We start from the raw sequence: 20,151 nt of genomic DNA, 5'->3' as shown, positions 1-20,151 counted from the left end.
GCCTGCTCGTCTCCGGCTCAACTTGACAGACAGCTCACGATTTTCACACTCCGCCCCTCGACCAAACTCACCCCTTTCAGCCGTTTAATGAGTGCATTTTTCTGTCCACTTTTGACGAGACCTCTTTGCTCCAGTGCGGCTTTTAAATCCGCAACACGAAGCGAATGAAGCGGTTTACCGTCTAACGTTACATCCTCGAGTTCCGCCATTTTGCTGCGCTCGAACTTATGTGGCTGTGCACGAGCGCGCTGTGCGTCACCGATCGCAGAGCTTTTTCTGCTTTTATGGCGGTTGGCAAAACACCTTTTGGTGCATTACCTACTGGGTTGGAGTGTGGAGCATAGATTTAAGGGGGGAAAAACTCCACCCTATCGACTAAATCCTATCATACACATTTGTTTTCTTAAGATAAATTAGAAGAGCATTATTTAGCAGATTCTGAATAGACTCACATTTAATACCCACTGACTTTAATTCTTCTATTAGCTGAAATCTTACTCTGTCATATGCAACACAATTTAACAGCACATGTTCAGCTGTTTCAGAAAGACCACGTTTATTGCAGCAATCAGATTCAAGTTTACCAATGTTATTTTGAGCAGAGTGTCCAATCTGGAGTCTTGTTAATATTGTGTCATCCCTTCTATTTCCATATATAATCCTCTCATATGCAACCTGACTTTGAATATTGTACAGATGTCGTCCCTTAACTTCCTTATTCCATTTCTCTTGCCACATCCCTTTTACCACTCCTTTAATTAATCCTTTAACTTCTGACTTAGATTTAATAGAGGGACATTAACCTCTATTCTAGCATGTTTCAGAGCATGCTTAGCCATACCATCCACCTCCTCATTACCCTCCACACCCACATGAGCTGGTACCCACAAGAAAGAAACTAGTATTTGTGACTGGCATATCCTAAACAGACTCTGAAGAATTTCAAACAGAATATCTTGCCTAGGACAGAACGAGGCAGGCATACAACTACCGAATCATTCAGACTGTATTGTACTGTACAAAAACAATCTGACATTACATGCGTCTATTATAAATAGACACAGTGATGCGCAGATCAATTTTCTACACATTCTTAACATAGAAACAAGGGGCACATATGTTGTGTTTAGCATTACAAAACATTAAAACACAACTAATTGTCTGTGTTCTGTAATGAAAATTTCTTTGAAGTCATTTTGAAGACAAGTTTCAAAGAACTTCATATATGCAAAGTACCTGTGGGGCACATCTTACAAACAAAATGTAAAAATGGACTAGCAAAGAAGCACAAAAATGCATGTCAAAAATACATTCTGATGGCAAATAAAAAATAAAAATAAAAATCACATTCTTAGAGCAAACTTTGAATTATTAAAGCAAAGTTACATGAAAACATCCCTGGATATATGTGCATATACTGTATATCTTTTAAAAAGCAACTTAAAGACAAGCAGACGTTTGGTTAACAAAATCAAATATATATAACTATATAGGGCCGTGAAATCTAAGAATTGCTGTGAGCACTTAATTTAAGAACTGAATATACCGCCTTGAGAGAGAAAAGGATGCTGAGGAAAGAACTATAATTGCAATGATTATATCCACATAACTATTTGTGTTTGTACAGTAGGACAAGAGAGCTGTTTCAAACATTATTTGGCTTAGACCACCAGAAAATGTTTGAAAGTAAAATCTGAACTACCTTTTGAGGGGCTCTGTGTTCTTGTTTTAAAGGGATATTTCACTCAAAAATAAAATTCTCTCATCATTTACTTCCCCTCATGCAATCCCAGATGTGTATGACTTTCTTTCTTTTGCAGAGCACAACCAAAGATTTCTAGAAGAATATTTCATCTCTGTAGGTCCATACAATGCAAGTGAATGGTGGACAGATCTTTGAAGCTCCAAAAAGCACATAAAGGCAGCACAAAATTAATCCACAGTTGTTAAATCCATGTCTTCAGAAGTGATATGATAGGTGTGAGTGAGAAACAGATCAATATTTAAGTCCTTTTTTTCTATAAATTCTCCTCCCTGCCCAGTAGGTGGTGATATGCACAAAGAATGCAAATCGCCAAAAACAAAATAACTCTTAAGGAGAGAAGATCGCATAGGATGGCTGGTGAAAGTGGAGATTTATAGTAAAAACTTCTGAAGACATGGATTAAAGTCATATGGATTACTTTTATGCTGCCTGTATGTGCTTTTTGGAGCTTCAAAGTTTTGGTAAACATTCACTTGCATTGCATGGACCCACAGAGCTGAAATATTCTTCTAAAAATCTTAATTCATGTTCTGCTGCAGAAAGAAAGTCAAACACATCTGGGATGACATGAGGGCGAGTAAATGATGAGAGAATTTTCATTTTTGGGTGAACTATCCCTTTAACCTAACCAAGTTATGTATTAATACTGATAAAGCCCACCAGATGGCACTTTGAGGCAACTCACACACACTAGCACTAGAATAAACCAGCTTCGACGCATTCAACTGAAGATTCCACCACTTTCAAACACCATTGTGAAAGGACTGACAAAATATGTAAAACTTAAAAGGCCACAAGGTAGAGTAGACAAGACTTTTTTTTTTTTAAAGTAAGCAGTACATACCTAAAAAAAAAAAAAAAAAAAAAGGGGGAAAGGCTACTTGAGGTGTGAACTTTGAAATTGCATGGCTGACCTGTTAACTTGCGAGATATTTTTCTGGATAATGATCACTGTAAAGCCAGACACAATTGCCCAGATTATGAAAATGGTGCAAATGTCCCTGGGTAGACTCTTTCTCATCTCTGTGGTGTCATTCCACATACCATTTTTTGCCTTTCACAAATTAACACATCTAATTTCGAACCTAAGTCGAACAGCAAGAATAACACTGAAAGTATTACATTGGCAGCTGACATGTAAATCCTGAATATAAAAATAAGAGATGTGGGTTTAACTATATGCAGGAGTGGTCTCTGAGGTGCAGGCTATAAGGGTGACATGTAAACATGAGTGTTTATGACACTGACTTGATTGTTCAAGACAGGAGGGGAACAGGTGCATGTTTCAACCTGTGTAAGCACTGTTCCAGTGAAGATACACAAAGCCTATATTAGTTAGAACCAAGCAGTTTGCAGTCCTGTCTGCATATTAAACTATTCCTGTTGAATCTTTGCATGCACCAGCATTTTGAATGCCACAGTAGAAGCTAGTAGATACTGTATATATTGCTGTTTCAGGAATGCTGCATAGCCTATTTAAAAATGAAAACCCCATATAGTACTATTTCTGCAAGAAGAAACTTGGCAGAATCTGATTGTGGGAGTGTGAGAATTACGAGAAGAAAAACTGTTAGAGAAACAAAGAGTGTGTAAGTAAAAAAGGGAGAAGGTGAGTGAACCTGACAGACAGGTTTATATCTGAATCAGTGTCATGGGAAAGAACTCAATCTAATATCTCTCCTAAAAAATTCAATAAATTATTTAATTTCTTGTACTTCACAATTCCTTCTACTTCTGTAACTGCACTACTACGGTGGGTTAGCCCTATCTGAACAAATGGCCCTGTTGTTTTAGTTACGGTGGTCGCAAAACTTCAACCTCCTGGGCTGTCCAATCAGTCACTTCATCTATCTCTATATCACCAAGGCCATTTCACATTTACAAACAGAATTATCAGGTAATCAGTTTACAAGAGGGTATTTAAAGGAACAGTTCACCCAAAAATGAAAATTCTCTCCTCATTTACTCACCCTCATGCCATCTCAGATGTGTATGTCTTTCTTTCTTCTGCTGAACACAAACAAAGATTTCTAGAAGAATATTTCAGCTCTGTAGGCCCTCATAATGCAAGTGAATGGTGACCAGAACTCTGAAGGCCCAAAAAGCACATAAAGGTAGCATAAAAGTAATCCATACAACTCCAGTGATTTAATCCATGTCTTCAGAAGCAATATGATAGGTGTGGGTGAGAAACAGATCAATATTTAAGTCCTTTTTTACTATAAATCTCCACTTTCACATTTTTATTCTTTTGTTTTTTGGCGTTTCACATTCTTCGTGCATATCGAGGGCTGGTCAAAGGTGGATATTTCTAGTAAAAAAAGGACTTAAATATTGATCTGTTTCTCACCCAAACCTATCATACTGTATCACTTCAGAAGATATGGATAATCACTGGAGTCATGTGGATTACTTTTATGCTGCCTGTAGGTGCTTTTTAGAGCTTCGATTTTCATTTTTCGGTAACCATCCCTTTAAGTGGAGAATTTCTCTTCCGAGGACCACTGTTATCGTCAGTTATAACTCTATGGTGAGATCACATGATAAGGGAACAAAATAAAGCTATTAGAAAATGTGCCTGAGGTTGCAAACATCTTTAAACAAAACATCTATCAATAAGTTATTAAAAAAATTGTGCTTGGCACCACAAAAAATATGAAAAAAAGAGAAAACACCAGTCTAAAGTTTCAAAACCCACACAGACAAGCTGATACACTCAAACACAACCCCACTAACTGTTTTGATCAATGGATCAGCATTTTATCACTGATGAACCAATACAAGCATTAACACACTTTCTCAATACCTTCTCAAACATAATCAATAAAGAAATATATATATATATATATATATATATATATATATATATATATATATATATATATATATATATATATATATAAAATGAAAATTATAAGGCATTCCACTGTGATAAAGAATAAAGGTTATAAAAAACACAAATGGCATCAAGAAATCTCAGCTAATCGCTGCAAAAGCCCAGAGAATCCAGCTGCATGCTGCGACAGTTCAGCTACTCTGTCCACCATTTCTTGTGTAGCAGGGACTGAAGGATAATTCTGGGCTGCTCCCTTGGTTGCCACAACAACAGCCTTCAGAGCTTGACATAAGCGTCCACTGGAGGTGGTGACCTGAGGAGACAAACAGTGCTCTGTGTTTCAGTGTGTTTAAATAAAGTCACCTGTTTACAACTGCATTGCCGAAGACTGACCAGTCAACATGTTTACCAATAGCTTGTTCACTTCCCAGACTGATCATGTTGAGTTTTGCCCCCAGGTAATCTACAGTCACAATAATGAGACCATGACTCACATACAGTATGTGCATGCTACTCCAACAAAACAGAAGACACATGGACTGCAAGTATTAGGTGCGTCTAATTAGATCTTGTTGTGGCATGAATCCTAAATGACATTTAATAAGTCACACCCAAATCACACTCTTTTCCTTGATGGAATCATGAATTAGCGCTTTAATACAAGGACAAAAACTCATAACTCAAGTATTTATGACCTAACCTTTGCCCTGAGGTCTGAAGAGCTGAGAAGGCGTGCAAGCGTATCCCCAATGAAGACAAGTTTGTGTGCAGTTACAATGAGACTCTTCCCTCTGGAAACAAAGACTCGAGGTGGCTGGTTCACTTGGACGCTTGTAAACAGGGAGTCGATGGCATTTGCAAGGCAAGAAAGATGAGAGAGACTTTGAGATGAGTAGAACGAGAGAAGCTCTGAATCCTCTAGAGACTGAGAAACCGGGGCAGGGGGAGAAGGACTCAACTGGAGAGACACAGAGAAGGAGATTGTTTATGTACACACACAATAATATACTGTACTTTAACATATATAGTACAAACTCTAAGTGTATGTCTATTTTAGGGGGAAAAACAGATATTTAAAGACTTACTTTATTATCAGTTGCGGTGATAAGCGGTAAAGAACTGTGCTCTGTTTGGGTGTCTGGTGGAGGCTCAGGTTTTCCCTGATTAAGAACAACAAAACATGTTAAATTCCACAAACAGAGAACTGCATGTAACAGAAATTATACAAAATATGCAGACACCAAAGTATGAACAGAAAAGTGAAAAGGAAATATCTGATTGATTGGCTGACATTAAACAAGACAGAGTGGTAAATGGGTGAGGAAAATGAAAGCTTGAGTGAGCATGAAAGAGATGGAAACAATTTGAGTGATAGATGAAGACAGGGTGGTGAAAAGAGTAAATGTTCACACATCAGTTTTATTGCTCCAAATTTTATTAAACAAGTATGATGTTTCAATCCATTGCCTAAAGAAGACTTTAAAGTAAAGGTAGATCAATATACCGGTTAATCTGTGCTGTTAGATGCTTTTTGGAACCATCGGTTATCTGCAAAATTCTATGCCTCTAGTTGCCAATGTTTAAAAAAAAAATATATATATTTCTTATAAAATATTCCTCTGTGGTCGACGTTGGAGGATTCTTCAGCTAGACAGGCTTGATTCTACAGTATAAAGCTGGCTCGGAAGACGGAATTGATTTTTTTCTGCAGAAAAATTATGGAATCTGGAAAGTGCTCGTGGACGGTGCATTTGGAGAAGTTTATTGCTCTTTGGAGTCAGCACGTATGTTTGTATGACAGGTTGCGATTAATATTTATACTACTGCTGCTGCAGTAATAAGGCACAGAACAAAGTCAAAGGCAGTCATTAAGTGTGACACCTTCCCTCTCTTTTTAATTGGTAAATGTGACAGGCTCACTGACTAGGAGGGCAAGATTAGCAAAAACAGTCATTAAGTGTGACACCCCCCGCCCAATTCAAGTTGATATGAGTCTACTAGTGTAGAGCCAGCTTAACAGTGGCCTCTAGAAGTGAAATAAAACCAATCACTTTGTGGGGATTTGCTGTATTTAAATCTTTTATCATTGACAGTATTCATCCATATTATTATTCCCACTTCAATGCATATTTTGTTATTTTGATTATAAAAACAAGTGTTCTAAATTGAAGCGAGAGCATGCAAAAAATGTTTATATGGCTATATGGAAACATGCCCCATCAGCAATTATGTTTCCAGCTTCATTTTTTGTTAATAATAATAATAATAAACATTATTCCTAATTAAATATACATTTCATTCTGGTGAATTATATATATATATATATATATATATATATATACATACACCGATCAGCCACAACATTAAAACCACCTGCCTAATATTGTGTAGGTCCCCATCGTGCCGCCAAAACAGTGCCAACCCGCATCTCAGAATAGCATTCTGAGATGATATTCTTCTCACCACAATTGTACAGAGCAGTTATCTGGGTTACAATAGACTCTGCCAGTTCAAACCAGTCTGGCCATTCTCTGTTGACCTCTCTCATCAACAAGGCATTTCTGTCCACAGAACTGCCACTCACTGGATGTTTTTTGTTTTTGGCACCATTCAGAGTAAATTCTAGAGACTGTTGTGTGTGAAAATCCCAGGAGATCAGCAGTTACAGAAATACTCAAACCAGCCCATCTGGCACCAACAATCATGCCATGGTCCAAATCACTGAGATCACATTTTTCCCCATTCTGATGGTTGATGTGAACATTAACTAAAGCTCCTGACCCACATCTGCATGATTTTATACACTGCACTGCTGCCACACGATTGGCTGATTAGATAATCGCATGGATGATTGTTGGTGCCAGACGGGCTGGTTTGAGTATTTCTGTAACTGTTGATCTCCTGGGATTTTCACACACAACAGTCTCTAGAATTTACTCTGAATGGTGCCAAAACCAAAAAACATCCAGTGAGCAGCAGTTCTGTGGATGGAAACGCCTTGTTGATGAGAGAGGTCAACAGAGAATGGCCAGACTGATTCGAGCTGACAAAGTCTACGGTAACTCAGATAACCGCTCTGTACAATTGTGGTGAGAAGAATAGCATCTCAGAATGCTATACTGACTATATATATATATATAAAACTTAGGCTATTAAAAGCTTAAATGTGCTGTAAGCGATTTTAACAGTTCTAGAACTTCACATAGCAAAAATCAACAGTAGCAAAATAGCATTCTCAAATTGACAACCGTCAAACTGACAGCCGCCCGCGGCTATATTTTTTTTCACCATTTACAGAGAATTGTGCTGTCACAGAGACAGGTGTAATATTTCATTGCACCTATTTCATTCAGATTTTTTAAGAAAATAGAGACATATTTTGCTTGTCATTTCATTAAAAATCACTAACAGCACTTTTAATTTGGTTAATACTTAATATAGAGCATTGTAATGGCGCCAAGTCACGTCAAAATAGGAGTCCCTGGTGTGTTCTGGGCTCGTTTATAGTTAAAAGTTATGCACCAAATCGTAATTTTTTCTGGTTATGAATAGAATTTTGGTTGAACAATAAACTACATCTGGGAACATTATATAAATCTGATCTTAAAAAATAGCGGCTGATTGATCGGTTATCAGCCTTTCCCACCACCCTAGTAATTGTATCGGCAAAATCCACTATCCGTCAACCTCTACTTGAAAGGTTGAAATATTGTACTTAATTAATCAAATTTGGGTAGCACTTTAAAATAAGGTTCTATTCCTTTATTAGTTTACATGAACTAACAATGACAATACTGTAATTTTACGCATAATTTCTCCATAAAACAGGTGTCTAACCTGCAGTTTGACGTAGCCCACACTATCACCTACAGGATATGAAGGTGCTGGTGTAGGAGTTAGGCCGATTCCTGCATACTCGTTCCCTTGTTCCTCATCTTGCACTCTTCCTATGGTAGGGGCTAAAAAGACTTGTGTTGGGGGCAATGGGAAGGCTGCTGGTGGTGGAGGCGGAAGTGGTCGTTCCTGGATCCAGCTGCCCTTCCGTGACCCCATGTCGCCTGCAATCGGTTTGACTTCTGCCACTGGTAAAGCAGGCAGAGGTCTCCGAGACAGAGACTCCTGGGAAGGCAGGCGGGGCCGTGTTTGACTCTGTAAAAGTAAGGCGGAGTCTTCAAGAGCACAGCTGACCATCGGGAGTAGGCCGTTGGCTGGAGGGGCAGTCCCGCACACAGAGAGAGCAGGAAGTAGGTCTGAGAGACGGGACCACGCCTGCTGGAGAACTGGAGGCACATCACCAACATGGCCGGCCTTCCAGACAGAGAGGATCTCAGCTAATGCAGCAGCCAGGTCTCTGGAAGAGGTGGTGGGGAGAGAGGCGGAGGTCAGTGCAGATTGGACAATTGCAGAAAGAGAGGCTTTCCACTGGATGTCTGCAGAGCCAGTGCTCGATACAGACAAACGGCGTGTTGGGATATCCAGAGTGAGGGCAGGCATGTTGTAGATGCTTCCGTCTGGTTCTGACACATCTTCAAAGACTGAGTCTTGCTTTCTGGGGCTGGAAATGGAATAGGCCCATCCATTTCCAGCAGTTTCTGCAGTCAATCCTGGCATCTCGCTTGCCTCCAAGGGTAAACCAGGGAGACTGGGAACACTGTATACATCCTCATCCTCTGCATTTCTACCCACAGCAGGTGATCCTGGAATATTGTAAGTTTGCTGCTGATGGTCTGAAGAGGAATTCAGGGCCAGAGTGGGAACATCATATATCTGAATGATGTGAGAGAGAGAAAGACAGTGTTACTCACTGTTTATAACTGTGAATCCAGACTCCATTCAGTTCCACTATAGTGTAATTGTAAAAGCAAGCTGGCACAAATCAAGCAGTCTGTGCATAAAACCTCTGTTTCTTTGACCTCTGTGTGGGAAAGCCTTGTCTACTGTTCAGCATAGTGTGTGTTCTCAAATGGTGCAAAGTTTACATGACCTTGTGAAGTTCTTGTGTGTGGTCATCATCAATATGCAACTAGAGCAGCAGTACAACTAAAGAGCAGCAACTGAATAAATAACAGGTTTCACAGTTGAGACACTGACTGGTGAAACATCACAATTTCTGTGGATCAAGAGCGAAAATCCCTTGTATAATAACCCCTAATTATATGGCTGTTACATTAATTTACAGTTGAGTTCTCTATGTTATTGCAAAAAAGAGCCAAGCAGATCAGCTCTCGGGTCTGGCTGATCTGCTCAACCAGACAGGTGGGTATGACTTGTGTGAACAGGAAAAAAGTGTTATATGGGATTAGCTCATAGCAGAAGAAAAGGTGTGGTTTAAAAACAAAGGGCAAGACAGCAAGAAAGAGAGAAGAGGAAAAACAAAATAGCTAGAGAAAAAAACTGCAAGAGTAAATACACGAGTATACTTCGTTTTTGTGCTTTCCGGATTGGATAGTGCCGGGTCGACCGCATTACCTTTAAAAGTATAATTTTCTAACCGCAAGTGAATGCAAACGCTTTCGACACAAATGCACTGCGACTGCTTCGTGATTCCTCAACCCACCCACCCCCCATTTAAGTGTCCCTTATTTTAAAACTTCAAAAGTGGCAACCTTAGTTCTCACCTCAGAGGCCTGGTCGGTGTGTAGGGGTATAGCACGAGGAGTGTTATAGATCCCATCATCCTCCTCCTCAGAAGGCACCGCAGGAACAGGATGTTGCCACCTATTGGTGGGAGGTGTATCATATACCTAAAGACCACAAGGTTAAGCATCAGCAATCATCTCTACTATATCTGCAGAGCTTTAACCTCTTCCATATTCCAAAGAACTACATCATACACAATATTATCCTTCCCCTTCATCAAGTTTTCCTCACCTCATCACTGAGTTTCTCATCATGAGAATTTGCACACTCCTTCTTGGTCACTGTGTCACTGTTTTTTTTCATCTTGTCCACTTGTGTTTGTCCATTTTTACGTCCCTGTCTCTCATCTTCCAGTATGCTTGTCGGTGGGGGTGCAGGTTTTGCCTGGAGAACAGGTTTGGTGGCTGGAATCGGACTAGACGGAGTTAAATCCTTCCTGGTTACACTTCTAACTGGTGGTGCTGGCGGAGGGGGTTTGCGTCTAAAGTTTGGAGACCCTGGTACTCCAGAATTTCCTGTCCTGGCAAGTAGAGGGGATTCTCTCATGCCAGCCTGGGGCAGTTTTCCTCTACCAACAGGGGGAGTTGAAGAAGTAACCTGAGGCTTCAGGGATCCTCTGGAAGAAGGAGGTGTCTCCTTTAGGTTCTGTCCTGGTGTTGAGACTGCAGAGACTCCTACAGTTCCAGAGGGGTGTTTTGGCTCAGCATGAGGAGTCCTTAATATTGTTCCTCCGGGTGGGGTTGGGGTTTGGTACATCCCTGGTGCATCCTGGCTAGTCTTACATTGAGAAGAGGTGCTCTTGGGTGTAATTCCATCTGTAAGTCTTGAAGTCATTCCTGGTACACACTGTCCTGCTACTGGGGCACCACTCGAAGGAGTCTGATATAAATTCTCATTGGTCAACGCAGTTACAGCTGGCCTAGGCACCAAGTAGCATCCATCGGAATGTCCAGCCCCTGCATCACTCGAAGTCAAATACCTCGCTTCCACTGCTGTTTCTGCTGCAGACCTGGGAACGGCACTTGGAGTCAGGTACACCGAATTTGATGCCAATGCATCCTGTGATCTGTGTGGTGCAGGTGAGGTGGGTGTCTGGTAGAGCGTCCCTGACTCGCCACCCCGTCCTCTAAGAGAGGGTGAGCGAGGTCGCCCTGCCACACTCATATCCCCCCAGTCTGGACGAGGCCTGGAACCAGAACTAGAATGTGATCGTGGCCTCCCACCATCAGAGTGGCGTAACTCCCCAGACCTGACTGCGGCAGGAGCGGTCCCAGGGCTCTGGTACACACCTTCTGCCAAGCTGGGTGGGGAGAGATATACCCCATCTGAATCTTCAATACTCAGTCCATTTACGCGGCTCTGTTGGCTAGGTGATGCATGGACCGAATCGACACTAGGAGCCCATCGGGGTTCTGTACCTGCGCTTGAAGTGGGAGTCTGATTGGTTTGAAGAAGGCGTAGCCGGTTGGCAGGGGCAATGCCTTGCCGTCCATGGAGGGAACAAAGCCACCATCCAGGTCCACCTTCCTGCTCCTGGTCGAGAACCATCAGGATATCACCTTTACGGAATGCCAACTCCTCCGGGCTTTCAGCGGCATTGTCAAAAAGTGCCTTCGCAAGCACAGTCTAAAAGACAGTAATAGAGATAACATTTAAGACTTGTAAGATTTGCAAACGGATTCATTTAAAGATAAATTTTTTATGGGAAGGGTGGAGAAAGATTGAAAATGAGAGGAGGGGAAGTGGAACCTAAGGGGGTATTTACACTTGGTCACTACATGCGTTTTTGCTAGTCAGATTGCAATCCGATCATAAAAAAAGACCAAGTGTAAATGCCCTGCAAGATAGATTCGAGACGGATATAAATTAGTTAATTCAAACTCTGACAGTGAGCGCAGTGATGCACATGGACATATCTTAACTGTGACAAGCCACAGCGTGCACACAAAGACACACACCTGCACTGGGCAAAGTCACTTGGAATCAGATAATAAATCACATCTTTTAAAGGTGCACTAAGTAAGATTTTAGTTCTATGCTGACACCCATCATCCTGGTACTGGAAGTTTGTTTACTAAGTGCTGCTGCTTTACACTGAATATGTTTGTTTATCTTCTGTTTTGTTACTTTTAGTCTGTGTTTTTATCTGTCTCATAACACATACATCCATACAATCAACATTCTTATATCCAATCCCAATGAATTTTCACGCATTGTTGCTATGACTGTGTAGCCATGACTCGCGAGCTCTCTGCCCCGGCTGAACACCGCCTTGTGCTTGCGCTTGCCGTTAGATGTTGCGCCGCTTATCCGTGAGAGCTTCAGGTCGTAGCGGTTTGTTTCATGACTCCAGCAGGGACCTCTTGTTTGGACATTTTATCTTTCCACTTGCACTCATTCCCTTCGGACTGTCTACTCTTGTTTATCAATACATACCATCACTCTGGACTATACTGTTGGTTTGGGCTGTGTTGTAAGTACAGGTGCATCTCAATAAATTAGAATGTCATGGAAAAGTTCATTTATTTCACTAATTCAACTTAAATTGTGAAACTCGTGTATTAAATAAATTCAATGCACACAGACAGAAGTAGTTTAAGTCTTTGGTTCTTTTAATTGTGATGATTTTGGCTCACATTTAACAAAAACCCACCAATTCACTATCTCAAAAAATTAGAATACATCATAAGACCAATAAAAAAAAAAATTTTAGTGAATTGTTGGCCTTCTGGAAAGTATGTTCATTTACTGTATATGTACTCAATACTTGGTAGGGGCTCCTTTTGCTTTAATTACTGCCTCAGTTCGGCATGGCATGGAGGTGATCAGTTTGTGGCACTGCTGAGGTGGTATGGAAGCCCAGGTTTCTTTGACAGTGGCCTTCAGCTCATCTGCATTTTTTAGTCTCTTGTTTCTCATTTTCCTCTTGACAATACCCCATAGATTCTCTATGGGGTTCAGGTCTGGTGAGTTTGCTGGCCAGTCAAGCACACCAACACCATGGTCATTTAACCAACTTTTGGTGCTTTTGGCAGTGTGGGCAGGTGCCAAATCCTGCCGGAAAATGAAATCAGCATCTTTAAAAAGCTGGTCAGCAGAAGGAAGCATGAAGTGCTCCAAAATTTCTTGGTAAACGGGTGCAGTGACTTTGGTTTTCAAAAAACACAATGGACCAACACCAGCAGATGACATTGCACCCCAAATCATCACAGACTGTGGAAACTTAACTGGACTTCAAGCAACTTGGGCTATGAGCTTCTCCACCCTTCCTCCAGACTCTAGGACCTTGGTTTCCAAATGAAATACAAAACTTGCTGTCATCTGAAAAGAGGACTTTGGACCACTGGGCAACAGTCCAGTTCTTCTCCTTAGCCCAGGTAAGACGCCTCTGACGTTGTCTGTGGTTCAGGAGTGGCTTAACAAGAGGAATACGACAACTGTAGCCAAATTCAATGACACGTCTGTGTGTGGTGGCTCTTGATGCCTTGACCCCAGCCTCAGTCCATTCCTTGTGAAGTTCACCCAAATTCTTGAATCGATTTTGCTTGACAATCATAAGGCTGCGGTTCTCTCGGTTGGTTGTGCATCTTTTTCTTCCACACTTTTTCCTTCCACTCAACTTTCTGTTAACATGCTTGGATACAGCACTCTGTGAACAGCCAGCTTCTTTGGCGATGAAAGTTTGTGGCTTACCCTCCTTGTGAAGGGTGTCAATTATTGTCTTCTGGACAACTGTCAGATCAGCAGTCTTCCCCATGATTGTGTAGCCTAGTGAACCAAACTGAGAGACCATTTTGAAGGCTCAGGAAACCTTTGCAGGTGTTTTGAGTTGATTAGCTGATTGGCATGTCACCATATTCTAATTTTTTGAGATAGTGAATTGGTGGGTTTTTGTTAAATGCGAGCCAAAATCATCACAATTAAAAGAACCAAAGACTTAAACTACTTCAGTCTGTGTGCACTGAATTTATTTAATACACGAGTTTCACAATTTGAGTTGAATTACTGAAATAAATGAACTTTTCCACAACATTCTAATTTATTGAGATGCACCTGTATATTGTGCTTGTTATTTTATTTACATGTACTTTTATGTTTGAGCATTGCTTAAAGTGCTATATAAAGTAAACATGCTATTATTATTGCCATTATTAGTGGTAGTGGTACAGAGGTTGTCATGTGCTGTCAATATAGCAGCGCCCATGAGGCGGCGACCCGCTCCATGTAAAATTAAACAGCTTTTATTGGGTTTCTGACACTGGAGTCTTCATCTCATTTAAGTGTATAATTTTCAACATATTTCTAAAAAATTATATTCATGTCTTTATGTGTAAAACTTTTTTAATTAGCAAAAACTTACTTAGTGCACCTTAAAATTCATAGATCTGCATTAGCATAACCATGGACGTGAACTACATTTTAATTGCATATAGCGTAGGAATTGATGAGTCACTTTGGTGGAGACGTGGCCAAGTGTAAATGGAATGTGCTTATTCAATCGGATAGCAATCAGATTAGTAAAAACGCATGAAGTAACCAAGTGTAAATACCCCCTAAGAAAAGGCTTTAAATACTAAAACTTGTAAAGATACATAAAACCACAGGAAAATTAACATATTTAAAAAATAAATAAATATTTCATGAAAAGAGACAAATTAGAAGAAATGGGGAGGGACGGCAGTTAGGTTACTTCCGATACTGATGTGGTATCAAGAATATCGATCCACACATAAAATTATCTATTCAGATTTTTAGAACTAGTGATCTTATTATTTAAATAACATGAATATTAATGCATCTCATAATCTTCAAAGTGGAAAAAAGAATTATATTAGTTAATAGTTGCATGGCACCAGAACAATTTTTTCTTCCGCTCATCTTGACGCGCAGAAATGCTAAAATATACCAGCAGTCACAGACAGCGCTCACCCTTTCAGTCATTGCGCTCGTTCAAAGAGAGAGCAGTGTTTTCCAGAGGAAATGACAGAAAAACAGCATCTGTTATTCACACTAAGTAATGACCAGTAAGAATAAACCTAGATGTGACATGTATTATAATGGGCTTGTGTGACCATTTTTACAGGTTTATTTAAATTCAGAATTGTTAAAACATTGATAATGATCTGTAATCCTCATTAATAAATGATACCCTTATGAAAATTTACCATGGCTTTACTGTAGTAATATTGTATTAACCATGACTGTAGTAACCATGTTTTTTTTTGTTTTTTTTTTCTTTTTTTTCTTTATGGCAGTAACCAAGGTTTTGATACAATTAACCACGACTTTACTACAGCATTACTGTAGTATCCATATGGTAACTTGGTTTTAGTAATAGTAACCATATAATAATATCTATGGTTAATTTTGAGGTTTTATATGTGACTTACACTAACACATTTTTAAAGGGTAAACAAAGCAGCCTAATAATTTTCTGCTTAGGTCTATAAATATATAATACATTTAAGTAATAATTTATGTTACTCATTTTATCCAAAGAATTCATAAGAATTCTATTTATTAGAGGTATCGGTATTGGTATCGAAATCGGCGATATTGGCCTAAAAGTACTTGATATTGGATTGAAAAGAAAATAAGTGGTATCGCCCATCCCTAACGGCAGTAGTGTGGCTCCCAGTGTACTAGAAATGCTAGATTTCGTTAAAGCAACAACATAATCAAGTTGTTGTTTAAATTCAATGTACTCAGTTAAAATCTATTTATTTGAGCTTTCAGCTGACTCTGCCTCGGCAGAGTTTTAGCCACAATAAGATAAGTCAGAAAAAGGAAATAAAATAGAGGATCTATCATGGGCACATCAACCAGGATCATCAAACTTTTCTGTTTGTTTAACAGACTGAACTAACAGACCATCATGACAACATCAGAGTGAAGAAGGCCATGTGTGAAATGTATGAGAATTAAAAAAAATTCAATGAGTCTCTCAGCATTTAAAAAGGACACAGCAAATGAATATAGCTAAGGTTAAGAAACAAAAGTCAAGTAGCTTAAAAAAGATGGACAGCAGATAGCAATTTAATCACTGACCTATTTCTTGGCATACGTAAAGCCTATCAGAGAATTACTCTGTTAAATATCTCCAAAAAGGCCAGTGCATACGTGCTATATTATATTAGAGGGATGTTACTGATGTAAAGGGTTGGCCTTATGGTATTTTTGCATTCAGAACACCACACTTCTGCCTTCAAGGGTAAATCAATACTGATAGAGAGGACGTATAAGTAAGGGCAGAGGTCTGTGATTACAGGAAAGAGCGAAACAGTGATTAAGAGAAAGAGCTGCTGAGTTGATGATAATGAGAAAAACAAGTGGGGGAGGGGTTCAACATCTGTCCCCCGGTCCTTTTGTCATCCTTTTTACCTCTAAATTTCTCTCTCATTACCCCCATGGGACATTGTGCTGTGGGGCAAGCTGAGCCCCAGTTCCCCCCTCCTCCATAGTAGAATAAGCCTGAATATTATCAGTTTGGACAACAGAGGGGTTTACAGTGGTGACTTAATACCAAAGCTTACATATAAAGCTGTCACAGTTAAGTTCATATAAACACACACGCTCACCGAAAGGGACATGGTTGCAACTGGCTCTCCGCAGATTGGGGTTCATTAATTCCACATGGGCTCTCCAGAGAACTCTCCAGTTCACATGCAGACTGTGTGACTCATCTGCATGTTTTACAGATCTGGTTTTCCATTAACCTGAACTATGCAGTGGTGGTAAATATGATGGCCTTTACATCCAGAAGGATCGAGTTCACAAACGCATGACCAGCCTCCTTTGCAGTCTGTGACTTTCATCACATCTGACCATTTTGAACCTAGTGGATGAAAAATATATATTTTACTGATAAATATCAACACTTTAGATTTGTGTTATGATGATAGCAGAGTTTCGAACTTTGTGGCAGTCATGGTAGTGGCACCTTACTTTTTTTATTATTTTCTTTCTCTGTGTGTGTGTGTGTGTTTATGTGTGTACTTATAATTTGGGGACAATTTTGTACCCAAAAGTGAGTCTAATCAGACAAAACCTCCCTTTGGGGCTATCTAATTAAAAAAACAAACAAACAAACATCCATAGATAAATTAAAGGTGCACGCAGTAATTTTTCCCCATTAAAAAAGTTTTACTTCTAAAGAAATGAACTGTAATTTTGAAACATATATATAAAATCATGACACTCACATAAGATGAGGATAAGGTCATATCAGTAACCTTATAAAAACTGTTTTATTCTACATGGGGGAGGGGCGCCCTAATGGGGGCTGCCATTTTAGAATCACATGACCAGCTGAATACTACTTGCTTAATCTCATTTACCGTCTTGTTCTTGGACACTTTCACTCTTGGATTTTTTTTTTTTTATTTTCTCCCCCTTTTCTCCCCAATTTATAATGCCCAATTCCCAATGCGCTCTAAGTCCTCGTGGTGGCGTAGTGACTCGCCTCATTCCGGGTGGTGGAGGACGAATCTCAGTTGCCTCCGCGTCTGAGACAGTCAATCCGCGCATCTTATCACGTGGCTTGTTGAGCGCATTACCGCGGAGACCTAGCGCGTGTGGAGGCTTCAAATCATTCTCCGAGGCATCCACGCACAACTCACCACGCGCCCCACCGAGAGCGATAACCACATTATAGTGACCACGAGGAGGTTAACCCAACGTGACTCTACCCACCCTAGCAACCGGGCCAATTTGGTTGCTTAGAAGACCTGGCTGGAGTCACTTTCACTCTTGGATTAAAGTAATCATGGCTGATTGTAAATAGTGAATTTCTACAATAGCATCTGTAACTGAAAACTATTGTTTTTGAATGATGCTGCATCCACACCACTAGGTGTCACTGTAAGTCCAAGATGACACGAGCAAAAAGTTACTGAGTGCACCTTTAAATTAAAATTAATTTTAAAAAATTAAAAGAATGCAAAATATTTACTGCTAGGGTTAGGTTTAGGGTGTGGATTAGGGTTAATTATATAGTAATTATAGTTAGCTTTATATAAACAATAGAAGTCGTCTATGGTATGTCCCCATTTAGATCACTGAGCAAACGTGTTTGTGTGAGTGTGTACTTAGCTATAGTTTTGGGACAATTTAGTAGCCAAAAGTGAATCAAATAAAAAAATTAAAAAATAAATCCTTTGGGGACATTTTGGGTTAGTTTATAGTAATTATAGTAAGGGTCAATGGTATGTCCCCATTTAGAGCAAACGTGTATGTGTATGTGTGTGTGTGTGTTGATGACAATATTGTATGCAAAACAACATTCAAGTACTTTGAAATTGTGCTTCACTTCCACACCACTTCCACACTTTGTTAAAACCCTCCAAGGCAGTGAGCTGCAGTGGTTAAACTAGTCAGACCAGCCATGAGGCTGGAGCAGTGGTGTTCAGACAAAACAGACATTTTTTCACTTTTTGAGAACAACAACTTTAATTTTGTATTTGAATCCGCAGACCCTCAATATCATAATAACTTAGTAATTATGTATACCAGACATCGTTCTGTATTCGTTATATATATATATATATATATATATATATATCCTACTAAATGCATGAAATTAATTAGTAAATCTATTTTAAATTTGGACACAACAGTCTACTAAAACTAGGACACTGGCCTTTTACAACAGGACAAATACATTACATTTTAATACAAAGACAGTTTATAATCCTGCTGAACAAATCTATTTCAAGCTCTTTCGCGAATATTGAATGACAGTAGACTGTCTCAGCAAAAAGGAGAGCAAAAATATCACAACAGTTTAAGCCACGTTTCGTTTCGCATCCAAGAAGCCTTATGCACTGGAAGCCCAATGAGATAAACAAAGGGCATCAAGAACGGAGAAATACAGAAAATAAGGAGAAGCTCCGATTCCCAGGATAAACCAGAGACAGAGATGTTAAATACATAACACTCTTTCACATTATGAGATGCATTTTATTTCCAGCACAAAGACGCAAACAAAAAGGCGATAACCCAGTGGAAAATATGAACTAAATAAGCAATGCTCGTCTTACCGTTCACATGACTGGAAAAATCATCTTGAAATACAGCAGTCGAGTCAAACCTTACAGATCATCTTTCCTCAAAAGTCCGCAACGCACGGCTGTTATTTTTCTTTCTTTCTTTGGGGATACACGTCTCGCTCTGCCAGGCTTCGCCCTACCCCTGGCCTTCTTGGTTTTGAATTACAGTTGAGCGCATATGGTTGCTCCCCCCTCATTGTGCCCGACACCGCACGACTCTTAACGGCACATCACGCCCTCTAGTGGAACACTCTTATGCCATCTGACACTGCAAAGGTGGCACAGCAGCTGTATCTGAAGTGACACATAAACCAAGAAAAGATATATTTACACAGACTGTTTAATGCTGCTGGCATAAATGCATGTACACAGTAATTAAAAGAGCATTATGAGATTAATGTTGTAAATATAAACTTATGAATATAGAAATATGAAATGTAATATGAAATTATACTTTTACATTTGCTCAATAAGCAGACGCTTTTATCCAAATGAGGAATACAGCAAAAGCGATATGTCCCAAAGGGTAATAATGTGCAATATTGTAAATACTGCAATACAAATTTTCAAATTGCTCAGAGAAGTACAAGTCGGGAGGAAGGTGAGAGACAGTGGTGAAAGAATGGATTGAGACTTTTATTTATTTAGGAAGAAAGAAGAAGGAAGAAGGAAAAAAAAACAGTTAGTGCATTAGGATTGAAAGAGATGTGTCTTTAGATGTGTCTTGAAATGGTTAGAGAAGCAGTAGTACAGAGTCAGTGTCATAAGCAGGGGTGAGTGACAACTGCCTGGGCATGGACAACTTGCCCCAGGCCCCTGGATGTGCTGATACAACAGGTAAGTATGAAGGGGACAGTGTCAGT

General features: G+C 39.7%; 2 protein-coding genes across 3 annotated transcripts in view; both read right to left on the bottom strand.

Annotated features, from left to right (window-relative positions):
• Window positions 1-3,860, bottom strand: part of LOC127440762 (apoptotic chromatin condensation inducer in the nucleus-like) — a 30,891-nt gene extending 27,031 nt beyond the window's left edge. The window contains exon 1 of one of the 2 annotated variants that reach the window (XM_051697625.1): window positions 3,736-3,860. In XM_051697625.1, coding sequence (XP_051553585.1) covers window positions 3,736-3,741 — 6 coding nt within the window. In that variant the 5' untranslated portion in view covers window positions 3,742-3,860. Of the gene's footprint in view, window positions 1-71; window positions 241-3,735 lie in introns of those variants that run through there. The other variant, XM_051697616.1, reaches the window with a different exon arrangement.
• Window positions 989-19,460, bottom strand: efs (embryonal Fyn-associated substrate). Its single transcript, XM_051697687.1, has 8 exons — window positions 19,280-19,460; window positions 16,820-17,076; window positions 10,473-11,867; window positions 10,220-10,345; window positions 8,439-9,368; window positions 5,687-5,761; window positions 5,302-5,559; window positions 989-4,914 (listed from the first exon to the last, which is right to left on the bottom strand). The coding sequence occupies exons 2-8, from the start codon at window positions 16,829-16,831 to the stop codon at window positions 4,732-4,734; spliced, it is 2,979 nt and encodes a 992-aa protein (XP_051553647.1). The 5' UTR covers window positions 16,832-17,076; window positions 19,280-19,460; the 3' UTR covers window positions 989-4,731.
• Between the last annotated feature and the right edge of the window lie 691 nt (window positions 19,461-20,151).

This window comes from Myxocyprinus asiaticus, chromosome 1 (assembly GCF_019703515.2).
Source record: "Myxocyprinus asiaticus isolate MX2 ecotype Aquarium Trade chromosome 1, UBuf_Myxa_2, whole genome shotgun sequence".
NCBI classification, from domain to species: domain Eukaryota; kingdom Metazoa; phylum Chordata; class Actinopteri; order Cypriniformes; family Catostomidae; genus Myxocyprinus; species Myxocyprinus asiaticus.
The sequence above is the reverse complement of the archived record's forward strand: the minus strand, read 5'-3'. Positions and strand labels throughout refer to the sequence as shown.